Source organism: Bubalus kerabau, chromosome 20, assembly GCF_029407905.1.
Source record: "Bubalus kerabau isolate K-KA32 ecotype Philippines breed swamp buffalo chromosome 20, PCC_UOA_SB_1v2, whole genome shotgun sequence".
Classification (NCBI taxonomy): domain Eukaryota; kingdom Metazoa; phylum Chordata; class Mammalia; order Artiodactyla; family Bovidae; genus Bubalus; species Bubalus kerabau.
In genome coordinates, this window is record NC_073643.1 from 54222807 (window position 1) to 54246786 (window position 23980).

At 40.6% G+C, this 23980-nt stretch overlaps 1 protein-coding gene across 1 annotated transcript in view; it reads left to right on the plus strand.

Annotated features, from left to right (window-relative positions):
- The window catches only part of SETD2 (SET domain containing 2, histone lysine methyltransferase), an 83111-nt gene extending 60048 nt beyond the window's left edge, over positions 1 to 23063 (plus strand). The window contains exons 13-21 of the mRNA XM_055558479.1: positions 5841 to 5889; positions 7075 to 7258; positions 8966 to 9635; positions 10927 to 11061; positions 12117 to 12256; positions 15073 to 15184; positions 20005 to 20085; positions 21786 to 21887; positions 22237 to 23063. Of these exons, the coding sequence (XP_055414454.1) occupies positions 5841 to 5889; positions 7075 to 7258; positions 8966 to 9635; positions 10927 to 11061; positions 12117 to 12256; positions 15073 to 15184; positions 20005 to 20085; positions 21786 to 21887; positions 22237 to 22398 (1635 nt within the window). The 3' untranslated portion in view covers positions 22399 to 23063. The remainder of the gene's footprint in view (positions 1 to 5840; positions 5890 to 7074; positions 7259 to 8965; positions 9636 to 10926; positions 11062 to 12116; positions 12257 to 15072; positions 15185 to 20004; positions 20086 to 21785; positions 21888 to 22236) is intronic.
- The last annotated feature ends 917 nt before the right edge of the window (positions 23064 to 23980 follow it).

Below are 23980 nucleotides of genomic sequence, written 5' to 3' on the forward strand. Positions count from 1 at the left end.
GATAAGTTACTTTGAGTGATTTGGATGTAGGACTTACCCGAAGAAGATTATATACGGTATAGAATCTCTGGGCTAGAAGACACCTGTAATGAATGTTGTTTTTCCCTCAGGACCGTGATCAAGTTAGTCAGAAACTTAAGAAGTTTTTCAAGTACAGATAAGTTGGTATAATCCAGTTTTATATATAACCATAATGAGACTATATAAATTTTCCTTCTTAATGTTCTTTTAATTCTGATGTAATTTCAGATTTATAGGAAAACTGAAGGAATACTATTCTTTATGTATTCTTCATGTAATACACATTCCAGTGACGAATGTAGTTAAAAACAGTAAAACATTCCTCTAAACCTTTCATTCAGATTCCCCAATGTTAGCATTTTACCAAATTTACCTCATTATTTTCTCTTTTTTTTTTTTTAACTTTTAAAGAGTAAGTTAACAGATCTGACACCCACTGTGCCTAGATATTTTTAGATGTTTATTTCCCAAATACAAGGATATTCTTCTGTATAACTTCAGTGTTACCAAAATCAGCAAATTGCAGTGACACAATACTATTAATCTTTTAAAAAGGCCTCATTCAAATTTTGCCAGTTGTGCATATACTGTTCTCTATAGAAAAAAAAGAAAAGTTGTGATTCAGAATGAGATCAAGTGTTACATTTTTATCTCTTTAATATCCTTTAGTATCCTTTAATCTGAAATAGTTCCTCAATCTTTGTCTTTTACAAATTTCACATTTTTGAATACTTAAAAATTTTTCTAGAATACCCCTCAATTTGGTTTTGTCTGGAGTTGTGCTTGGTTCATTTATCTCATTACTGGCATTGTCAACTTTGATCGCTTGGTTATGGTGGTGTCTCCTAGGTTTCTGTTTTCCTCTGTATAAAAAAAAGTGTCATATAGGAGCACCTTTAGAAATTACAAATACTTTGTTTTTTGTGAAATTTATCCGCCAATTAATTTGGCCTGAATCTTGTGCAACTATGGTTTTTAACAAATGGTGATTTTCTAATCCAGCCTTCCTTTTTATGTATTTCTGTACAGTGGTAGCAGATTTACCAGGTTTCTAAAATTACTTGCTTAGATGCCTGTTTCTCCTCACAGGACCATGAGATCTTCAAGGGCAGAGACTGTTCTTTAATCTTTGTAATAAGAGTTTAAGAGTTACTCTTATCATGGTGTCTTTGTAGCAATAGTTGTAATAATGTTACCACTTAAGAATAGTGAATGATACTCTGTGCCCCTCCAGTCTGTGCTACATTCAGTCTCCAGAGTTATCCTTTTGGAAATATACCTGCATTCATGTCAAAGTTGTACTGAAAACTTTTAAATGGTTCCTTATTACATGGTTAAAGTTAAGTCCATTTTTCTTAACAAAGCTTGCATACCATGGCATAATCTGGTCCTTATTTATTTATACATTCGCACCGCAAGCATTTCTGATCTTCCAGTGGGATGATACTACTAATGCTCCATGCACACACACACACACACTCTCTGACTCATTTCTGAGAAGACTTTTATTTAGATGTCTGTTCTCACTTAAGTTTCCTCCTTTGCCCTGAAAGTCATTTCCTTTTCCTCAAAGATAGAGTATTCTGCCTTTCCTTTATGCTGTCATAACATCCTTTCCAGTCACAGCAGATACCATTTCGTAGTTGCACATTGTGCAGAGGCAGGGACTGGGTCTGCCGTGGCCACTCGAGTCTGCCCAGAGTGCTGAGAGAGTGTAGTATATAGTTTGGCACTTCAGAAATATTTGAATGATGAAGGTCCTTTTTCCATGGAACCACACTGCTGCTTGAATCCATAGTATGTATATTTTATTTGATGGGTGGTCAGAAAATACTAGAATGAGTGTCATGTAATCTTTACAGCCCTGTAAAGTAAGTGGTGGTGTTTTTATCAACTATAAAATAGAAAGAAACATGCCTATGAAGTTGTAATTTAACTTTAAGCGACATAGTTGAAAATTAATTCAGGGGGTACTCTTTCTGCCCCCTTCTGATGCCTATGTCAGAAGCTTTCTCTATCTCCTTTATACTTTAATAAAACTTAAAAAAAAAAAAATTAATTCAGGTCTTCTGATTTAAATCCTACATTCTTTCCACTCCTTTTTCTGATCCAAAAATAGTGATTGCTATATTCCTGGACAACCCATGTTATGTACCTTTGCTGAATACTTTTCAGACTTCCTTCAGTCCCAAAGTGTTACTCACTCAGTTGTGTCCAACTCCTTGTGACCCCATAGACTCCTCTGTCCATGGAATTCTTCAGGCAGGAGGAATACTGGAGTGGGTAGCCATTCCTTTCTCAGGGGATCTTCCTGACCCAGGGATTGAACCCAAGTCTCCTGCATTGCAGGCGGATTCTTTACCATCTGAGCCACCAGGGAAGCCGTTCTTAAATCATAGAAATGACCGTTTTAGTGTTTTGTTCAAGTATCTTTTCTCCCTTAATGCTGCAGAGATCAAACTATGATCCATGATTGAATTTAAAGGAATTTTTCTTCCCTTTCCCTTTCTTTTTTCTCTCCCCTTTTCTCCCTCCCTTTAAAAATGTGCAAAGCCATTCTTAGCTGGGGTTGAAGGGATACTTAAAGAACCAGGCTGCAGGTCAGACCTTGGGGTGAAGTCAGTAAAAATAATACTGAAGAAGTTGGAAAAGAAATAACACAAGGATACTAGTATACGAGAAGCATTTTCAGAAAAAATAATGAAAAGATTCTTTTATTGTTTCATTTCATTATTTCACATAATGAAAAGATTCTCATGTACTCTTGGGTAAGTGTGTTACATCATGTTATCAGTTAATTGTTTGGGAAAAGTATAACAAAAACGTCACCAATTGACTCATCTTTTCGGGGGAAGAGTTGTTGAAGTTTTCTCTCAACATAATGATTTCGGAATTACAAATAAATGTTCGTGAGCTGGTGAGTTTGCAGATACAGAATCTCTGGATAAAGAGGATAGATAGAATTATGAAATATGCGGCTTTTCGTGTCTGAGTGCTCTTACCTAGTGTAGTGTTTTCAGACTTCATCCACATTGGAGCATGTATCAGTAGTTAATTCCATTTTATGGCTGAATAATACTCCATTGTATGGATGCAGTTTTCTACCTATCTTAAAATGAGCCAGAATGAGATTGGGGGGAGAAGGCAGCGATAAACCCAGACGCAGACTTGCTGCTAAGTCATAATCTTTTGTTGCCTATTTGATTTATTGTTCAGTCGCTCAGTTGTGTCTGGCTCTTTACGACCCCATGGACTGCAGCACTCCAGACTTCCCTGTCCTTCACCATCTCCTGGAGTTTGCTCAAACTCATGTCCATTGAGTTGGTGATGCCATCCAACTGTCTCATCCTCTGTCGTTCCCTTCTCCTGCCTTCAATCTTGCCCAGCTTCATTTGATGTTCTTTGCCTTTTTAATCAGAAGTATTTTATATTTCTTTAATCCTGAAAAAAATCACCTTGATTATTTCTCAAAATAGTTCCTTCTCTCCTAGAATTCCTTTTACCTGGAGTTGGCACTTTAACTTCTAGCCTCCATATCTCATAACTTTGCTTTCACATTTTCTTTTTTTGTGCCCTTCCATCAATAAAAATGGCATCTGGCTCAGAGTCTTTCTCTTTTTTATTCTTAGTCTTGCCATCATTTAGGAAGAAAGATTTGTTTAATGCATACTACACAATTCTGTCTGTACTTGCTAACAGGGAAAAATAGTTGTAAAAAAAAAAAATCTGTTATTACAGAATATATAATCTGATATCTATATAATAAAAGGTAAAATTTAATTATACTCTCATTGTAAAGTATTTTGTTCTCAAAGTCTTGTTTAGCTAAAGAACAGTCTAATCAGTGCTAAATTTTTATACTTTCCAGAAAAAGTAATCCTACAAAGTTTTGAAATTTTGTTTTAATCCTTTTTCTACAGTCTATTCTGTGAGTTCATTTGAAATGTGTTTAAAAAAAAAAAAAAGAATGTGCTGGAGTGCTTTGCCAACAAATTTCCCATGTGTACTTTTTGAGACTGTTGGAAGAAAATGACCTATCTGCAGTAGGTTACTTAGTCAAGGAGGAGGGATAGGTTGGAATGTGGTCTTCTCTAGGCAGATGCAGCCCAAGAGGAGGAAGAGCCTAGATGGCACTGAACTGAGGGTGCAAACATAGTTCTTTTGTCAGATTCTCCCTTATGAGGGAGAAATGAGTGAGGCCTCTTAAGAGAAGCCAGTAGTTCAGTGGTTGTTAATCTTCTCTGGACTTCAGAATCATCTGGGGAGCTTCTAAAAAATACAGATGCCTGGGACTCATTCCCAGAATTTTAGGTTCAGTTTGTTTGGGATAGTACATCTATAAGTTTCCTGGAGTGATCTAATCATGCTGCCAGAGTTGAGAATCGCAGCTCTAGTGGAAATCCTACATAGGAAAGGCTAGGTGGATGGTGGATTTTTACTACATTTGTGCATAAATCCACAGAACGGCACTCCTTTCCAGAATATGCCACTTCGTCATATGGACAGATGTGCTCTGGAGTCAGAGCAAAAGTGCTCTGAAAGCATCAGTTGCTAAACTTTTTAAGTAAGTTTTCTCATTTGTAAAATGGAGATAACAAACTATGAGAGTTGTTTTGAAACTCAAATAAGATTATGTGTTTGAAATGCTTGGCATGACACCTGGCACACAGGATAAGTGCACATTTAATAATGTCATCGTCTTTATATTAGATAATTTGTCAGCATGCATGGAGTCTTATTAAAGGGTTCTCTTAAAAATCTATATTCTTATAGATTGCCATGTATGTGTATAGTCCACATTTGGCATTTTTAATGGCAGCTGAATATTACATCTTGACCTTTCTTCAGTTGTGTGATATATGGGTTATTTCCTTTTCCACAGATGTTGCTAGAACCAAAAATCATGTAGAAAGATTTTCCTTGGAGTACAGTTCCTTAAAAAAATGGGATTACCAGGTCACCTTGTATGTGGTCAGTATTTCAAAAAGACTCTAAAGCAAGGGTTTTATATGATGTACTATTGAGAATGTGTGGGAGTGCTGTTGCCCACTCAGCCAGGTGACTGGATAAGGAAGAATGTGTCTAAGAGCTGCTTCATGGACTTAAAACAGAGAGAGATTTTCAGGAAACAGGTTCATTTCTAGGCTCTAGGTTCATACAGCAAGAAAAGTTACCTCAAGACTTAGTTTATATTTCTCAAGAAGAATCTTGATAGAGTATTAGATGGTATTTGAAGAGCCACAATGATCCGAAACTTTTATTTTTAAAAATAACAGCAGGAGTGTAAGAGTAAATGACATTTAGCCATTAGCTAAATTGATTCTGTATTTGTAGGAAAATATACTGAAAAGCAGGAATTATCTTTACACATGTAATTTTTCTGAAATGTGAAGCTGTTATTCCTAACCTTGCCTTTCTCTAAGTAGCGATGGCAAGTGAGATGTTCCAGTTGTTCATATGAATACTCTCAGTAAAGAAACTATAGATGACTTCATTTTATATGCAGACAGTTTATGGAAATTAAGATTTTTCAGGAGGTGTATTTCTGCCAGAAATAATGCCCTAGTTACTTAATCTGCTCCTTGGCTAATGAGGTCATGCAAGCCTGGTAGATGTTTAAGAATAAATATGTATTTGTGTTACATATTTTTTAAGGGACCAGGATCTATTCTTATTTAAAGCCAAATATAAGTAAATTTTTGAAGAATAATTAAATACCAGACTATTCCTCCCCATTTCTTTTTTGCCAGTGTGAAATCAAAGCAATTATCGCTTCCACTCATCACTAATAACCCTTCTTTTGGTTTGTGTTTTTGCAGGAGGTATATCGAATTCCGAAGAAAAGTCAAACTGAAAAGGAGAGCACGAGTAGGTATTCAGAGATATTTTGTGCATGAAAAAGGTGAAGTGAAAGTGTTAGTCGCTCAGTCATGTCTGACTTTGCAACCCCATGGACTGTAGCCTGCCAGGCTCCTCTGTGCATGGAATTTTCCAGGCAAGAGTACTGGAGTGGTTTGCCATTCCCTTCTCCAGGGATCTTCCTGACCCAGGGACTGAACCCAGGTCTGCTGCATTGAAGGCAGATTCTTTACCATCAGAGCCACAAGGGAAGCCCATTGATTTCCTATGTTACCCCTCAGCGTCAAGCAATTAAAAAGCTTAGAGCTGTTAACATTCGGAAGAATTGTGAAATACTTTGGGAAATACGTAGTCTAGCTTTTTTCTCATTTTAAAATATGAGGAAATCAGCTTCTGTATATAAGATGATTTCTCTGCTTCACATATTCAAAGGTACAGAGTCAAAATATATACTACTGCTATGATTCCTTTTCTTATTTTACACATATATAGTGAAGAAATAGCCACATTTTAAGGAAATTAACACAAGGGAAAGGAACCTAGATCTGAAGGAGGAAATAGTCATTGGGCAGATCAAAGTGAAACCAGATAATAATGCTTCTGAGTAGTACTTTAGGGCAGCTTTTGGAGCAGTGGCAGTGGAAGTGGGTGAGAACCATTCTAGAGACTGAGTGAAGAAGGTTAGCTTCCATCTTTGAGTAGCAAGCTGGCATTTGTTTTTTGAGATGTAGCTCTTTGGCTTTGATAACTTCCTTAGTTACTGCTAATTTTTTTTTTCAATAAGAGACTTTTCTATTGAGGTGGTCATGCTTTAGCCTACCAGGCTGTTCCACAGATTGTAAATATGCAGCATTATAAGGGCAGTGGAAGGCTTTTGCATTTTGAATCGAAAAGCCTTATTAAAGGTATCAGGAACATCGTGCATGTATGTGTTCCACAGAACTTGTTAGAGATGATGAAAGCTTGAACTGAGACTTTGGTGGAAAAAGGTAGAAAAGGGCATTCTTGGAAGAGTCTTTTAGAGAGTAAAGCACACAAGCATACAAGACCTTATGTTTCGTCCAACTTCAGGACTGGGTATGTGAAGGAGAGTCCATTGATCCATTTGTTGGATAGAAATTTTATTATACAGTTATACACTATCATGTGGAGAAAAGTCTTCAAGTAAATTTTTTTAAAACCCTTTTCCCTTAGTAACCGAACGAGGAAGGGATGCTGTAGGCTTCAGAGATCAAACAGTTGCCCCAAAGACTCCTAACAGGTCGAGAGAGAGAGACCCAGACAAACAAACTCAAATTAAAGAGAAAAGGAAACGAAGGGGCTCTCTCTCACCACCTTCTTCTGCCTATGAGCGGGGAACCAAAAGGACAGATGACAGGTAAGTGGCTTCTGTGAGTTATTCTCTGTCTCGAGCAAGTCATTTTTTGAGAGCCCAAGCAACACACTTCTGATTTGGGGCAACATGGGCTTTTGTAATAAAAGTATTCATGGATATTGAGATAGTCTCTTTTGACAGTAATAATATTGTAAAGACTAATAGATTTTTGTTAACTTGAATGGCTTCGACTTCATAACATTTAAGTGCTATTTGAGGAGCCAAAGATTTGTTCTTTAAAGGGTTGTATCGGTTGATGGGAGATAACCTTTCAAAGATAATAGTAATTCTTCTAAACAAAAGTCAGAACTTTTGTTTTTTAGTGACTCTTGTGCCATACTTGTTCAAAATGTTTGATCCCTGTGGCAGAGGCTGTCTTTGTCCTGATGGTAAAAAAACAGGCCCCATGATCACCTCCTGCAAACTAGAAAACATTTGTTCACAACAAGTTCTTTTTAAATTAAATATTCTTAAAAAAAAAATTGAGATGCAGTAGTTATGTAATGGAGTTGTCAGAATTTTTTTATTTGTTGTTCATTAAATTTTGTCTTTTTAAGTTCTAGGGGTTCTTTTTCTATATTCTAAATATTCTGCAAGTATATTTCCCTAGTTTATGACTTATGTTTTGATTCTTTCTGTGTATTTAAATATTCAGGATGTATTAATTATGATGTTATTGAATATATCATAGTATTGTATGTTTCTTTTATAGTCAATGTTTACAATCTTTTAAGAAATTCTTCCCTACTTTTAAGGTGATTCTGTGTGTGTGCACTTTTTTTTAAAATGAAATTTAAGTTCTTAATCCATTGGGAATTAATTTTTGTATATATTTTACAGTAGGGACCTGGTCTCATTTTTTTCTAAGTGAATACCCAGTTGCCCCATTATCATTTACTTCTGAAAGTTCCTCTTTTTCCCACTGATCTGCAGTACCGCCTCTCTCCCAACAGGTCTTCACATATGGGAGGATCTGTGATGAGGCTCCTATGACTGTCTTATATTTAAGTCTTGATAGCAAGTAGAACAGATCCTTACTTGATCTTCTGGGATGTTCCTGTCTTTTTCTCACATTTATTCTTCCTTAGAATCTGCTTTGAGTATTTGCATATTCTCTGTCTAGTTATTCTTTAATATTTTTGTAAAGTTTTTCGTTAATGTTTTTAATTGTTTATAGTTTTCTTTAGGAAAACTTAAAAAATACACATCTTTTGGTGTATTTATTTCTGAGAAACATACCTTTTGTTACATATTCAGTTTGGTTTTAGTGTTCAGATATGCAGTTGACCATTGCATATGTTGATCGTATGTTTGTTAAGCATATGAAATTCTTACTAATTTAAATAGTGTAGATTTTTTTTGCCCATTATGCCCCACCCTCTCCTTTTCTGTCCTTGTCAACAGTCTATGTCATACAAATTTGTTTTGGTTTTCCTTTCTAATTCTTAAGCCTTGTTCATGTTACTGTGCTAGTAATAACTTCAATGCAAATCATAGAATGAAAGCATTTTTTTATCTTGGTAATTGATTTCTACTCATATTTATCATGGAGTGTTGTTTTTTTTTTTTTGTATGATTTTTAGCCAGTGTGAAATTGGAGTTGGGGTGGTTATTGGTTTAGCATTGAGTGACATAACATTTACTAGTGCTTTGGTTATGTCTCTGATTTAGGGAAATACTTCTTGTGGTGCTTTATTGTTTTCTTTCTAGATATGATACACCAACTTCTAAAAAGAAAGTACGAATTAAAGATCGCAATAAACTTTCTACAGAGGAGCGTCGGAAGTTGTTTGAGCAAGAGGTCGCTCAGCGGGAGGCTCAGAAACAACAGCAGCAGATGCAGAACCTGGGAATGACGTCTCCACTGCCCTATGACTCTCTTGGCTACAATGCCCCTCATCACCCCTTTGCCGGCTACCCACCAGGTTATCCCATGCAGGCCTATGTGGATCCCAGCAATCCGAATGCTGGAAAGGTGCTCCTCCCCACACCCAGCATGGACCCTGTGTGTTCTCCTGCTGCTTATGATCACTCTCAGCCCTTGGTGGGACATTCTACAGAACCCCTCGCTGCCCCTCCACCTGTGCCAGTGGTGCCACATGTGGCAGCCCCTGTGGAAGTTTCCAGTTCACAGTATGTGGCCCAGAGTGACGGTGTGGTACACCAAGACTCCAGTGTCACTGTCTTGCCAGTGCCAGCCCCAGGCCCAGTCCAAGGACAGAATTACAGTGTTTGGGATTCAAACCAACAATCCGTGAGCGTACAGCAGCAGTACTCTCCTGCACAGTCTCAAGCAACCATATATTACCAAGGACAGGCTTGTCCAACTGTCTATGGTGTGACGTCACCCTATTCACAGACAACTCCACCAATTGTGCAGGTAACTAATTTTGGAAACCCTCTTTTCTGTAAATCTGATGAAGGCGGGTGTCCTGCCTTTGAGCACTTTTAGGCTGCTAATTTTGAATATACAAATTATCTGTTTTGTCACAAGTTATTTAACAGCTTAAGACAATAAGTAATTATCTCATAGTTTCTGTGGGTCAGGAATTCAGAAGCACTTTTGCTGGATGGTTCTGGCTCAGAGTCTTTGATAGAATTACAGTCAAACTGTTAAGCAGGGCCGTAGTGATCTGAAGGCTCGACGGAGGATGGAACGTTTACTTTCAAGCTCACTCACATGTTGTTAGCTGCTCTTGGTTCCTTACTCCACTCTAAATAGGACTGCTGACAGTATTCCAGCTGGTTTCCCCCAGAGGGATTGGGGGTGGGGGGAGGGAAGGTGACTATTTTTGTGGTTTTTAATCAGGTCTTAAAAAATATTTTGTAAAACCAACACATTTTAAGTTTTTCTAAAAAAGCAGACTGTTTTAAGGCATCATCTTCATCACATTCCTGTGTCCCTCCCATCATTCCTTATCACCCCTTGAAGGTGAATTGCTGTGATGGCAGAGACTCCCTGACATGTTTCCTGTATACATACTTAGTATTGAAGTAAAAGAAGTAATTTTTACTTCTGTTAGTTTTTTTTGTGTATGATGAAGTTGTACCAAAATTTTGCTCAGAAGACTATGACAAAGTGTCCTGCTTTTTTTATTTCCCTTTTTAAAGTGTCCTGCTTTGATTATGAAAACCTAAACTGTATTACTGCCTTCATTTTTTATGATCTCTTTTACCACGTTTATATATTTTAAGTATTTTTGAATTTGGACGTTTTTTATCATGTTTTTCTGTGTAACATGATTCTTAGCCATTTTTCCAAATTACTCTGTATTTTTATTTGTATGTGTTTTGATGACTATATTGTTTATCCGTTTTCCTGGAGTAGTTGTTTAAATTGAAAGTTCTTTTTCATAATTATAAATATCACTGCACTGGACATTCTTATGCTTAGTTTTGTATGTGTGATTTTCCTTTCATGTTTGGCTTAGAATTAATGTTACCGTGCTAAATACAGCTGGTAAGAGAATGGGCATTATTGGTTTTTGGCTGTCAATTTTCTTAGCTTTTTACAAAAGATTGTTTTACAAATTTGTAGTAAAATACATTGAAAGTTTAAAAAAGTTAATGGATGTTTCTTCCAGTCAACATCTATGTCAACTTGAAGTCAGATACAGCTTTATTAGAGCTAGAAATGTATGAATTGTGAGTTTCTTCATTTTATCTTTTAGAGTTATGCCCAGCCAAGTCTTCAGTACATCCAGGGACAACAGATTTTCACAGCTCACCCACAAGGAGTGGTGGTACAGCCAGCCGCAGCCGTGACCACAATAGTTGCACCAGGGCAGCCCCAGCCCTTACAGCCAGTAAGAAATACTTTAGTTGATAAAACTGTCATCAGTAACACCTGTTGGCTTAGGGCCCCATTCTTATGACCTCATTTAACTTTAATTACCTATTTAAGGGCCCTGTCTCCAGATACAGTCACATTGGGGGTTGGGGCTTCATACGAATTTGAGAGAGGCAGAATTCAGTTTATAACAGTGATTATAAAGTTTTTGGGCTTCCGGGTGGCCCAGCGGTGAAGAAATCCTCCTGCAGTGCAGAAGATGCAGGCGACACCACAGGTTCGATCCCTGGGTTGGGAAGATCCCCTGGAGGAGGGCTTGGCAACTTGCTCTAGTGTTCTTGCCTTGGAGAATCCCATGGACAGTGGAGCCTGAAGTTTTTCTGGTTTTTCATAACGTAGCATTAAATTTTTAAAAGCTATTTGTTTAGAAAAAAATTTTTAAACTGGAGGAAAAAAACCCACCAACCTGGTCACCCATTTCTATATTTTAAAAATGTAAATATGAGATTTCAAACATAGAAAATAAATAATGGATAAATGTTAACATTCTATCACATGTGTTTATGTCCTAAATCCATTCAGCTAATCAGTACCCTGGAGTTCGTTAAATGCCATTTAGCATTGGTTTTTTTTTTTAAGATCAAAAAATATTGTTCTAATGAGCTGCTGAATATTTTTAAATATGATGCATTGGATAGTGAACTTGGAGCCTGCTCTAAATTTTCTGATAGATTACTAAAAGCTCTTCATGTAAACCATTTCTGATCATTTCCCAGATTGTACCCTTTTTTTTTTTTTTAAGAATATATGTAATGTTTTTATTGAAACATACTGCTTAAGGTGACTACTTTTGTCCTTTTCAGCCAAATTAAACAAAATGTCACCGGGACTTCCCTGGCAGTCCAGCAGTTAAGGCTCCATGTTTCCAGTGCAGGGGGTGCGGATTTGATCCCTGGTTGGGGAACTAAGATCCTACAAGCCATGTGGTGTAGCTGAAAAGTGAAAGAAAAAAAAAAAAAAGGAATGTCACTGATCAACTGATCAAGACCTTGTATGTGTCTTTCTTTTTAGCCTGAAATGGTTGTGACAAATAATCTCCTGGATTTACCACCCCCATCTCCTCCCAAACCAAAAACCATTGTCTTACCTCCCAACTGGAAGACAGCCCGAGACCCAGAAGGAAAGATTTACTACTACCATGTGATCACCAGGTAAGAAAAGCTGCTGGCACCCCCACGTCGGCTTTCAGTTGGTCAAAGAAGCTGCCTCCACGAGGGGGGCTTTATGTTTATAGACTTGTCACTAGCTGTTAACTGTGCTTGAGGGCTGCTGGCTTTCCAGAAACACATCATAAATGTTGGAACATATGTTAGACTTCTGTCCTTTTTTGTTAACATTCTGGTGTTTTTAATCTGCAAGACTCTTGAAGAAAATTAAGGAATCTTTTTAAAAAATGCTAATAACTTCATCTAGCATAGTAGATTTCTCGGGTCATGGGCAGACCTTTTCTGTAAAAAGCCTGAGAGTAAGTATTTTAGGCTTTACATGCCTAACAGTCTTTGTCACAACTGTTCAATTCTTCTGTTGTTGCATAAGCAGCCATAGACAGTACATAAATGAATGGGCGTGTCTTTGTTCTGAGTAAACTTAATTTGGTTCGTGAGTCATAGTTTGACCCCTGCTGTATATAAAAAAACCTGATTTATCTTATTCTTAGAATTTAAAAATATATTTTAGGCAGATAGCTTTATGTGAATGTATATATGTTCTGTATACATTGGTATATAATGTAAGTTGTTGGGGTGCATGTTTTGTCATCTGCTTTATTTACCAGTCTATTTATAGAACTTCCCTTATCCATTAATATAAAACTACAGTATTTTTAATACTTGCTTATTTGTTGCAGGGGTCAGTAGACTATGCCCAGCCCATGGGCTTCTTGTTTTGGCAAATAAAGTTATTGGGAACACACCCATTTATTTAGGAATTGTTTACGGCTGCTCTCATCCTCCAGTCACGGTAGACTAGTTGTGAGAGAGATCATTTGGTCCACAAGGTCACAGATCCTTTATAGAAGTTCCCCTAACCCCTGCTCTTCTGTGTGACATACCAAATTTTATTTAACCTATTCCGATGGATGGATTTTTACTATTTTATATATAGCTCTAAAGCTAGACATTCTTACAGATGCTAATAATTACTGCCTTCTTCAGGCAGATTCTTAGAGGCAAAATATTTGGTCAAAAGTGATACACATTTTAAATTAACATGTATTATCAGCTTATCATTTAAAGAAAAAAAAATCATACCAGTTTTGACTCCCACATAATGTATATACAAAGGTACCTTTTTCTTCATGTAGGTTTTTTAACTCATGTAAGATAGTAGATAAGAAATCTTACTTTCATTTTCAGTTCTTTTATTTTTGAGATGGAAAGTCTTCATTAGATTATTAACCATTTTTATCTTTTGTGAATTGCTTTTTTGGGGCATCTACCATTTTCTGTTAGCATCGTTAGATCTCTTAATCCAAGAATATTGCAAGTTCTTGTTGGTAACGTGACAGAAGGAAATGAAAAATTTCATACACTCGAGTATTTTCCCTTTCTACTTAGGTCTTCATTACTTCTGTAAAAATATCTTTATAAAACAAGCTCTTGTTATACTGCTGACTGAAAGTGTTGTGACTTTAAAAATCAGTGTCTGCAGATTTTATCAGGACTTTGTTTTTTTCCCAATACCAAAGCAAACTTTATCACTTTTTTCCAGGAAAAAAAAATTTGTATTTCTTATTTATGTCTGCACTTTTCTAGCTTTTCTTCAGCTAGCACCTAAGAGCATAATACCTCCCTCTCTGTTTAATTCCCATAATAAAACCCACAACTGCATGTGGTTCTTTGATTACAATAGAAATCTTGAGCCCTTTTTTTAAAATTAATTCTGTCGGTTAGAGATACTTTCATAATCATCTACAGAACTGATTTACATCAAATGCTTTTAATGTTGCTGACTAAAAATTGCTGTGGGAGAAAAGCACAAGACTGTGACGACAGGATAGACCTGTCAAGCACGTTGCTAGCTTCTTGGAGGCTTTTGACATTTTAAGTGATTCCCCTTAACAGCATTTCTTGTGACAACTGACTTCTGACTCCTGAATATGAGTTTCCTTAATTCTACTTGTTACTTCACAGATCTAGGTTTTTTAACAAAAACAAAGCCACTCTGCCTGCTTACCTTCAAAACAACCATAAACATGCAGGGAGGTAATTTCCTGGCAATCCAGTAGTTCGGACTCTAGCCCAGGATCCCAGGGTTCAATCCCTGGTTGGAGAACTAAGATCCCTGCAAGCTTTGCAGTGCAGCCAAAAGAAAAAAGAAAAAAACATGCAAAGAGTTAACATGGTTGAACTCTTTTTCTTTTTTTCTTTTTTTTGTAGTCAGTTGAGACTATTTTTAGCAGAAGGCGCAAGTTTTTAAGCTGTTCATCACATCTTTTCCATTTTGTCAATCATCAAACCAGAGGAGCAAAACTATTATTAATAATACAAATAAGAAAACTCCTAAAGCAGGAAAGAGTTTTCTCACATGATCAAGGATTATGAGGAGGGTGTTGTGATTTATTTTCTTTTCCTCCATGTACATGCTAGGTACAGTTATGATTGATCTCTTCACCTGCAAAAGGGTGGCATAGGCAGGCGCCTACTGCATGTACTTTCCTTAGCCTTTGTTGAATCCTATTTGTAGGACATGAAGAGCCAGATGAGAGCCAGACAGAATATTTGGTTTTACTGTTGTCTTTGATACCTGGTAAACGTTGCCACAACGTTGGCTATGGAAATACAGTGGCCTAAACAACATGTCTCTGGGATAGAGTTATTGCTGTTGGGAAGCATGTCCCTCTCATGGAGCTGACTTACTCTGTGTTTCATTGCATGTTATATTTTTATGAGTATATGAGCAGAGATACCTATGCCAGTGTCCTCTGTTTTCTGGCCATGACAGCATAGCTGTTCTTACCTTCTTCTAGGCAGACTCAGTGGGATCCTCCTACTTGGGAAAGCCCAGGAGATGATGCCAGCCTTGAGCATGAAGCTGAAATGGACCTGGGAACCCCAACATATGATGAAAATCCCATGAAGGTGAGTGTGGCTTGTTTCCTGGTCATTTGGGAGTCTTTGTCTTGTCATTTTTTAATACCATTAGCCATGTTATCTTGGAATTCTGTTTTCCTTATTGTCCTGGAGATTTAGGCATGTGAAACATGCTTGGAGGTGGTAGGGGATCCACACAGGGCAGAAGTAGGTACGGTAGAACAAAACATAAAACCCTTAATTTCTTTGTATTGCTCCCGTTTTGTCATAGTCCCGCTCTGGAGATAAATACTGTTAGCTTTTTAATGCAGGGGTTCTCAACTAGGAGCAGTTTTGCTCCTCAGGAGACTTTTGATAATATTTAGAGACAGTTGTACTTGCTACAGCTGAGGGGATGCTCCTAGCTTCCAGTTGAATTAGGATTAGAGGTCATGTAAAATCAGTGTGACTCTGAGCAATTGAATTAACAACTTTTATCCTTTTTCACTTGGAACAGGACTCATTGTCTCCAAGGAGGTGGTGTCTTGAATGAAATCAAAGATAATATATTTGTGTTCTAAGATTTGAATAGTATTTAATTTTGAAAATAAGAGACACTTAACTAGTTAGGTCCGGAGAAGGAAATGGCAACCCACTCCAGTATTCTTGCCTAGAAAATCCTGTGGCCAGAGGAGCCTGGTGGGCTGCTGTCTGTGGGGTCGCAGAGTCGAACACGACTGAAGCGACTTAGCAGTGGCAGCAGCAACTAGTTAGGTCAGTGGAGAAACATGGGAGAGCAAAGTAGGGAAGGAAATTGGAGTGAGAGAGAATTAAAGTGGAAACAAATACATAGCTCATTTTATTTTTATTCACTGTGAGGGGTATGTTTTTCTTTGTTCAGTGTTATAGTTAGCATTCCTTTAGTCTGAAGAATTTCCTTTAATATTTCGAGTATTTTAGGTCTAGTGGTGATGAGTTCTCTTGTTTCTGTTTGTCTGAAAAGGTCCTTATCGTAACTCTTATTTTCTTGGTAGATTTTATTTTTCAGAGTAGTTTTAGGTTGCTATCAGCGTTGAACTGGGAGTACAGAGTTTCCATACATCTCCTGTCACCACACATGCACAGCGTCCTCCACTGTAACAGCCTGCCAGGGTGTGGTGCGTTTATTGCAATCTGAATGTACATTGGTACATCGTTATTACTCAGTCTGTAGTTTGCCTCCGGGTTCTTGGTACTTCTGTGGGTTGGACAAGCGTAGAGGCATGTGTCCCCTGTTAGAGTGCACTGCATGGTCTCACTGTGTTGAAAGTCCCCTGTGTTCCCCTCTTCATCGTGTCCTCCCTCCCCATCCCCCGTCCCCATCCACGACAACCTCTGAGCTTTTTACTGTTCTCCAGTTTTGCCTTTTATAGGATGTCATATACTTGGACTCGGTAGCCTTTTCAGATTCACTTCATTCACTTAGCAGTATACATTTAAGGTTCTCCAATGCTTTTTCATGGCTTGGTAGCCTATTTCCTTTTCGCATTGACTAATATCCCTTTGTATTAGATGTGCCACATTTTATTTGTCCATTCACCAATTGATGGACATCTGGGTTGTTTTCACTCTTTGACTGTTATGAATAATGGTATATGAACAGTGGTGTACAAGTCTTTGGACATGCATTTTCATTTCTCTTGGGTAGATACCTAGGAGTGGAATTGCTGGGTCAGTTAGACAATGTTAATATGTGCGTCTGAGTTCTTAAGCAACTGCCCAGCTGTTTTCTCGAGTTGCCGCGTCACTGTGCATCTGCCAGTAGTGCATGAAGTTTCCGTGGCAGAGTTCTCATAGAGGCAGGTGCGTGTGCGCTCAGTCGTATCCGACTGCGACCCTGTGGACTGCAGCCCGCCAGGCTCCTCTGTCCATGGGATTCCCCAGGCAAGAATACTGGAGTGGGTTGCCATTTCCTTCTCCAAGAGGATCTTCCTGACCCAGGGATCAAACCCGAATCTCCTGCACAAGCCATAGTCTCTATCATGGGGACCTGATCTGACTATATGATAACCAGGAACTTATTTGGATCTCACATTCCTCACCGGTGTCCTGCTGTGTTCACCCAGCATCTCAGAAGGATGCCTGTGGGGCATGTGTTTATTCCTTCTGTTCTTTTTTTTTCCCCCCCATCTTTAGGGTCTTCATTTCGATTTTAAAGCCCTTGGAAGTGAAGACCATAATATTGTAAATTTTCATTAATTCATGAGGTATTACACATAGAAGGAAAAATAAATCTGAGTACTAGTCTTCATGAAGTTCAGTCTAAGAAAATAGCCACATCTATAAACTTGAAATACAATGGGATAATCGCTGTAGTTAAAGAATGTACAGAATGCTATGGGAATACAGTGGTTAATGGTCTTAAGAAAATGCACCAGTGATATGTCGTAGAAAACATGAGTTGACCTACAGCTAAGCTGAGCAGGAAAGAGGATTCTGGGCAAATAAAGTAGTTTTTGCAAAGTATAAAGTCAGTACAAGATAGAGCATATATATATAGAGAGAGAACAATAAAAATAATTTGATTATGGTAAGAGTTTGGGAACATATTGGGTAGTGAGCCAGACAAAAATATGGAAAAGTATGTCAGATTTTAATGGCCTAAGATCTTGGTGTCCTCCCAGTGTGATTATTGCATGATTAAAAGCCATGGATACTTTTAAAGCAGTGAGTTCGGCAGTCAAGTGTGTCCCCTGAGTGAAACAGGCCCGTTTGAAAGAATGAGGTTGGAGCAGTGGAACCCAGATTGAGGAGTATTGTAATAGTTTAGGCAAAGTGAGGAACTCAGAATGGAGATGCTGAAGATTCATGCAGAGGCATCGGAGAGGCATCACTTGGGCCTAAGGACACAAGTGGATATGAAAAAGCCCAGGAATAGCCCCTGTTTGTTGAAAGTGCTGTGGAAACAATTAGTTCCTGTTTCCCCACTTCCTGCCCTCCTCCCCCGACGCCCTCTTTTTAGTATATAGTGCCTGGTCTAGAACCAAACTGAAGTTATTTTGCTCTTTTTGTTATCAAAGGTGGCAGGAACTTCTAAACAATATACTGAGTTTTGTATTGTTTTCAAGGATGTTTCTTTCTGAACCTTTGAATTGGTGTGTACAGGTTGGTGTGTTGCAGAATTTAGGTTGAATCACATGCAGTGTTTCTGATAGCTCAACTTCTTCTGGACCAGGCTCCTAGACAGAGCTCAGGAGATTGTGCTCAGTAATTGGTTTTAAAGCCCTGCAGCCTCACCAAGTCAGAGATTAAATTAGAAGTGCACTGGAATTATTTTGCTTTCTGAACACATACCCCATTCAGAGGGAAGCAGGACGTGCCTGTTTACACAGTGCCCTCACTGAGAGCCCGGCCTCCTCTATAGGACCCAGAGCCTTGAGGTAGTTGTTATACCTTGAGGAGTTTTCTGTACTTACTGCTGTTGCTACTCATTTCTGAGATCCACAAGAGAATTAGCTTAGGGTGTGATGAAATTATCTTGGCTTACTCAGGGTGTAGTTGATCCCTTGCTATGTGAGGTCTTATTGTGGAGCACACCTATACTCTCTACTGCTAGAAAAAAATAACCACAAAATCTCAAAGCAAAACATTTGAAAATTTGCGTTTTGTTTCCTGAAACCAGAGGTTGAATCTGTGTGTTCTTTCTACCCTGTCCTCCCTTTCCTGGTCCCACAGCCACAGAAAGTAGAAAAGGGGAAAATATGCAAAGCGTTTATAACAAGTCAGAGAAAGCTGATTTACAGAAGCCAGGGGGTGCGCCACCTTTCTCTGGAGCCAGTCCAGAACAGAGGGGGTTGAACTGTCCCTTCATCACCAGCACCTTCATACTGAAAAAGAGGAATCAGAACTGGTGATAGGCTGGGACTAGAAAAAACTGTGCTGTAAGCAGCCAGCTAAACCCTGAAGTACCTGTAATGCCAAGTGCAGCTCCTGCATCCACCTGAAGCGCGTGGTATTCGAAGGGGGTGCTCATAATCTTTTCCATGGACAAGTACACTTCTAGGAAGGGGCTTGATGACTGGCGGTGATCTAAAATGTGGGAAGATGGCCTTGCCCGGTGGATGCTCTGAATGCCAGGGCTTCCAGCCCCTTCCCTCTCTGCAGTGCCTGATTTCGGGGGGTGGGGGGGAGCAGGGACTGGCAGCTTCCCCGCTCGCAGTGCTGGAGGGAAGTATTCCTAAGTGTGTCATCATTTCAGCATCTTGAGACTGAGGATCTTCTGTCTTTGAATCTAGTCATCTGGTCAGTGACTTGGATAACTCTCATCTCCTCCCCTTCCCACCCCCAGTACCTTGATACCTCTTCAGTCTTTCCATTCCTGGACTGAGGCTGCCAACCTTGAAGGAGCCTCTCCTGCATGCTGAGACTGTCTCCTACAGTCTAGGAGACTAGGATGTGGAGCATGGTATTTGGACCACGATCGGGTGGGCAGCGCATTCTGCCTTTGTCCCAGAGTCCTGGAATGTCAAGAGATGGGAGAGGTGGAGTTGGTGAGCCTGGGGCTAACTTCGCAATGTGGGGTGCTGCATCTCACAACAGGGACCTGAGTGGTCCAAGTCACACAAGCACACTCCTTTGCAGAGGTAACCCGGAAACAAATGGTTACCAGCTATACCCAAGACCTACTTTCTCTTAGGATAGAGAATTAGAACTTGCTTTATAGAAATGAGGCTGGAGCCAGATGGCTGGATTTAGACATGAAGTGCGAGTGGTAACAACAGCTCGGCTGACTCCAGGTTGTGTCCCGTTAGGATCCTATAAATAATACCAAGAGTTGGGTATCCCATCTGGGGACATCACTGACCCGACCTCTCATCCTTGCACCGTGGTGTTTTCTTTACCATTTCTAGACCTCAAAAAAGCCTAAGACAGCAGAAGCAGACACCTCCAGTGAGCTGGCTAAGAAAAGCAAAGAAGTATTCAGAAAAGAGGTAAGGTTGGCTGGGATGTGGGCGCTAAGCTTGGAAAACTTAAACTTGAGCACCATTCCTTCTTGTCCAAAGTGGGCACAGCTGTTTGCAGTACTAGGTGGCCCTGCCTTTGGGTGTTCCTTGCTTCTGTGACTGGACTGTGCAGTTGTTGTTTGGTGACACATAGGTATGGTCCTTCGCAGCTGGATAATAAGCACTTTCATGTCCATTGTATCTTTTTACCCCTACAACAGCACTCAAGGTAGAAGCACCAGAATTGTCATTCCTCTTCTGCTTGTGGAGGCGCTCTTGAGGTTCAGAGAATACAGGCTCTAGACAGAAGACTTGAACTTGGGCCTTCTGGCTCAGAGTCCTGATCCCCGTGATGGCTCTTTTGGTGGTGATGGAGAGAAAGCAGCTCCTCTATATGCTGTTAGAAGTATATGTTTCCAGTTCTCAGAACACTAACCTTTCCTGCCTCGGGGCATCCAGATTCTAAACTCTAGTCTTCATTCATTGAAGGGGCTCATAGTCCATTGGAGGAAGCAGACCTGCAAAGAAGTGATGGGGCTCGGAGGTCACTACTCAGGGTGTGAGGAAGGGCTCTTGAGTCAGGGGTCGGGATTGACCGGATATGCAATGCAGGCAGAAGGTGGCATCCCTTTCCTGGACTCTGGGGGCTGTGGCTCAGGGTGTGGTGGGGGTGGGGGAAGATGAGGCTGAACAGTATGGTGCTGCTTCATACTGAATTACAGGGAACCACCGCATGATTTTAAGCTGGGAATAGTGAAATCCCTTGTTGTACTCAGGGAAACAGATTGAAGGGAGAGTATGGAAGCAGAAGACCACAGAAAAACTGTTGATCAAAAGCCTTCCTCAAGGATAAACCTTAGTGTTTCACTGTCACCGTGTAAAACGATCGGCAGGCGTTTCAGCTCAGCCAGCTAGCAGCTGTTTATTTAGTGCCAACCTAGTGACACAGCCTTGTCGTTTGAGTGTCTGAAAGCTCACTTTCAGGAATGGGTAGACCCTGTTCATGGTGCTCCTTGATGAAGCGACTCAACGCCTCACTCCCTTTGTCCTCGGGAGTCAAATTTGTGGCTTAGTGCCCCAGATGCTTCCAGAGGTCCTGCGCCTAGATCATTCTTGAGAGCTACGGGCTAGGACAGACACTAGAGACAGCTCAGGAGGACTTGGGAAGTTGTGTACTGACTGGGGTCTTATCCCAGATGGTCTCCAACCAGTTGCTCTAGCATGCGACCATCCGTCTGCTTTACACTGATGTGTATAAATCCCATGAAGTGCAACACTTACAGAATCTAAGCAGTCTTCAGTGACAAAACACCTGCATTCCTGGGGTTACTGAGCCTCCTGGCAGCACAGAAAGGCCCTTTCTGCCCTGCCTGCAGGAGCCAGAGAATTTAGCTACAGTCTCTTTATGAGAAGGACAGGAGACTTCTTAGCTGAAACCTGGGGCTACCATGAGGTTCAGCATGGAGCCCTGCTCTTCTGTCCCTCCATTGCCCAGCCCATCCGAGGGAGCCCTGTCCCTCTTGGGGCTACCCTGGATCCTTATCTCTTGTCCCACTGGCATACTAGACTCCTTCTACCCACACCAGCCAGCCCAAGTGAGGGAAAAGGAAGGACGGGCTGGCTCTGCTTGCTGCCTTTCTACATTTCCTCAGTACAACCTTCTTGCCTTCTCTTCCCCCTGCCTGCAGATGTCCCAGTTTATCGTCCAGTGCCTGAACCCTTATCGGAAACCTGACTGCAAAGTGGGAAGAATTACCACAACCGAAGACTTCAAGCACCTAGCTCGCAAGGTATTCTCCCCTGCTTGTGGTCTGACAACATTCTCGGCACACTAGACCTTCTAAAAAGGTCCCTTTCATCATAAAAGGGGAGGTTTTCCTTGCCACATGCCCAGGCTGGAGACCCAGGAACATAAGGGGAAGATTTGGGAAGGGAGGCAACCCTCCTGGAGGGTAGTGGTTCTCTAACAGCTGAGCTTCCTGTTTCTGATGACCTCAGCACCAGCCTGCCCCAACCTCCCTGCGTCTAATTCACCTCCCAGTCTCACTGAGAAGGGTCCTGGGGCAGAAGAATGCCTTCCCCCCTGAATCATTTCCACTCTGATTGGTGGCCTGTGGTCTCTTTCTGTGTCCTGGACAGCTGACTCATGGCGTTATGAATAAGGAGCTGAAGTACTGTAAGAACCCCGAGGACCTGGAGTGCAATGAGAATGTGAAACACAAAACCAAGGAGTACATTAAGAAGTACATGCAGAAGTTTGGGGCTGTTTACAAACCCAAAGAGGACACTGAGTTAGAGTGACCTACGGGGCCAGGGTGGGAGGCCGGGCAAGCTGGTAGGAGAGACTGGGGGGAGAAGACATCCTGTGGGCCCTCTCCCCACCCCACCGTCAGGGCTGTGTGCTGCTGGTGACGCAACACCCTGGGGACTTCAAACCTGCGGATTAAACTGAAAGCCACAATACTGAGCTCCATCTACAACACGTGGTCCCTGGTTGTGAGCTGTTGGTAGAGGCCATCAGAGGCCAGGGGTTAGGCCCTTGAGACCTTCCCTTCTGAGACCTGCTCAGCCTGACCCCACTCCAACCTGGGTCTCCTCCTTGGCGGTGCTGTCAGCGCACAGGCTCATGCGCATCCCCACCCACGATCCCCGACCCTGACCGTCTGTATTATATTTTAATGTATATGTGAATATATTGAAAATAATTTGTTTGTTTTTTCCTGGGTTTTGTTTTTTGTTTTGCTTTTAAGCCTCTATGTGCTAGGATCACAGAAGACTTTGTAAGGATGGTTTAAGTTCTCCTGCAAGGTTTAATTTGTTATCATGTAAATACTCCAAAGCAGGCTGCCTTGTGGTTTCGGCCAGCCTTGTGCTATGTTGATAAGATTGATTTACTGCTTAAAATCACTTTACTTTATCCAATTTTTACTGAACTTTTTATGTAAAAAATAAAATCAATTAAAGAACTTGGCGCGTTTGTCTATAGTGTTGTGCTGAGAGAGAACGGAGATGGTGGCCAGAAGTGTGTGAAGTCCAAGGTTAATCCTTGAGATTGGACTTTATCCCAGGCCTTCCCCACAGGTCCTAGGCATCTTACCACGTGCATTCCCGAGCAAAGGAAGTAGACCTGCCACCTCTCTGGTGTTGGGCTTCTTTACTTAGGTTAATAGGCCACTCAAGAGAAAGGCACTTGTCTTTGCCGTTGTACCTTGTGGCTGGCGAGAAGTGACTTCCTAGCCATGCTCTTCTGATGTCTGGGTTCCCTGACTCCCCACCACGCGCCCCGCCACTGGGCTTGGGTCCTAGAGGGAGCCCCCATCAAAGGGGTACATCGCTGAGGTGATAAGAGGACACAGGGCTCAGTGGAGACACACCCACCCTTGATGGACCACTTGCCTGGGCGGTGAGAAGGGCCAGAGCGTTCAGCCTCTTTGCAAAGAGGCTGATCCCACCTCTTCCTCACTGGGGTGGTTTTGCTCAATGCAGCATGCCCTTGGGGAAGAGGCTGGGGCCTGCCAGATCTTGGGGGCGTGGAGCAGTTGGAACACTCACTGCCTGCTGGGCACTTCGCGCTCTGGTTGGGTTCCTTTGATCCTCTCAACCCAGAGGCACAGGAATTGGCACTTCCTTGGATAAGGAGACTGAGGTTCATAGAGGCTCAGTAACTCTTTGTATCAAAGGTTGTGAAGAGAGACATAGATCTATTTTAAAGGCATACCCATTAAATATGCTATAAATTAACAAGGTAGCCAAAGTATTTCCCGTGGGGTTACAGCCTTATACCATTAACCCTAACTCAAGCATGTTATATCAGATGGAGGAACCCTGATTTAACCCCCTTAACATTTTAGTGTTATTAAGGAAGATGTTTCAGCTAATGTGT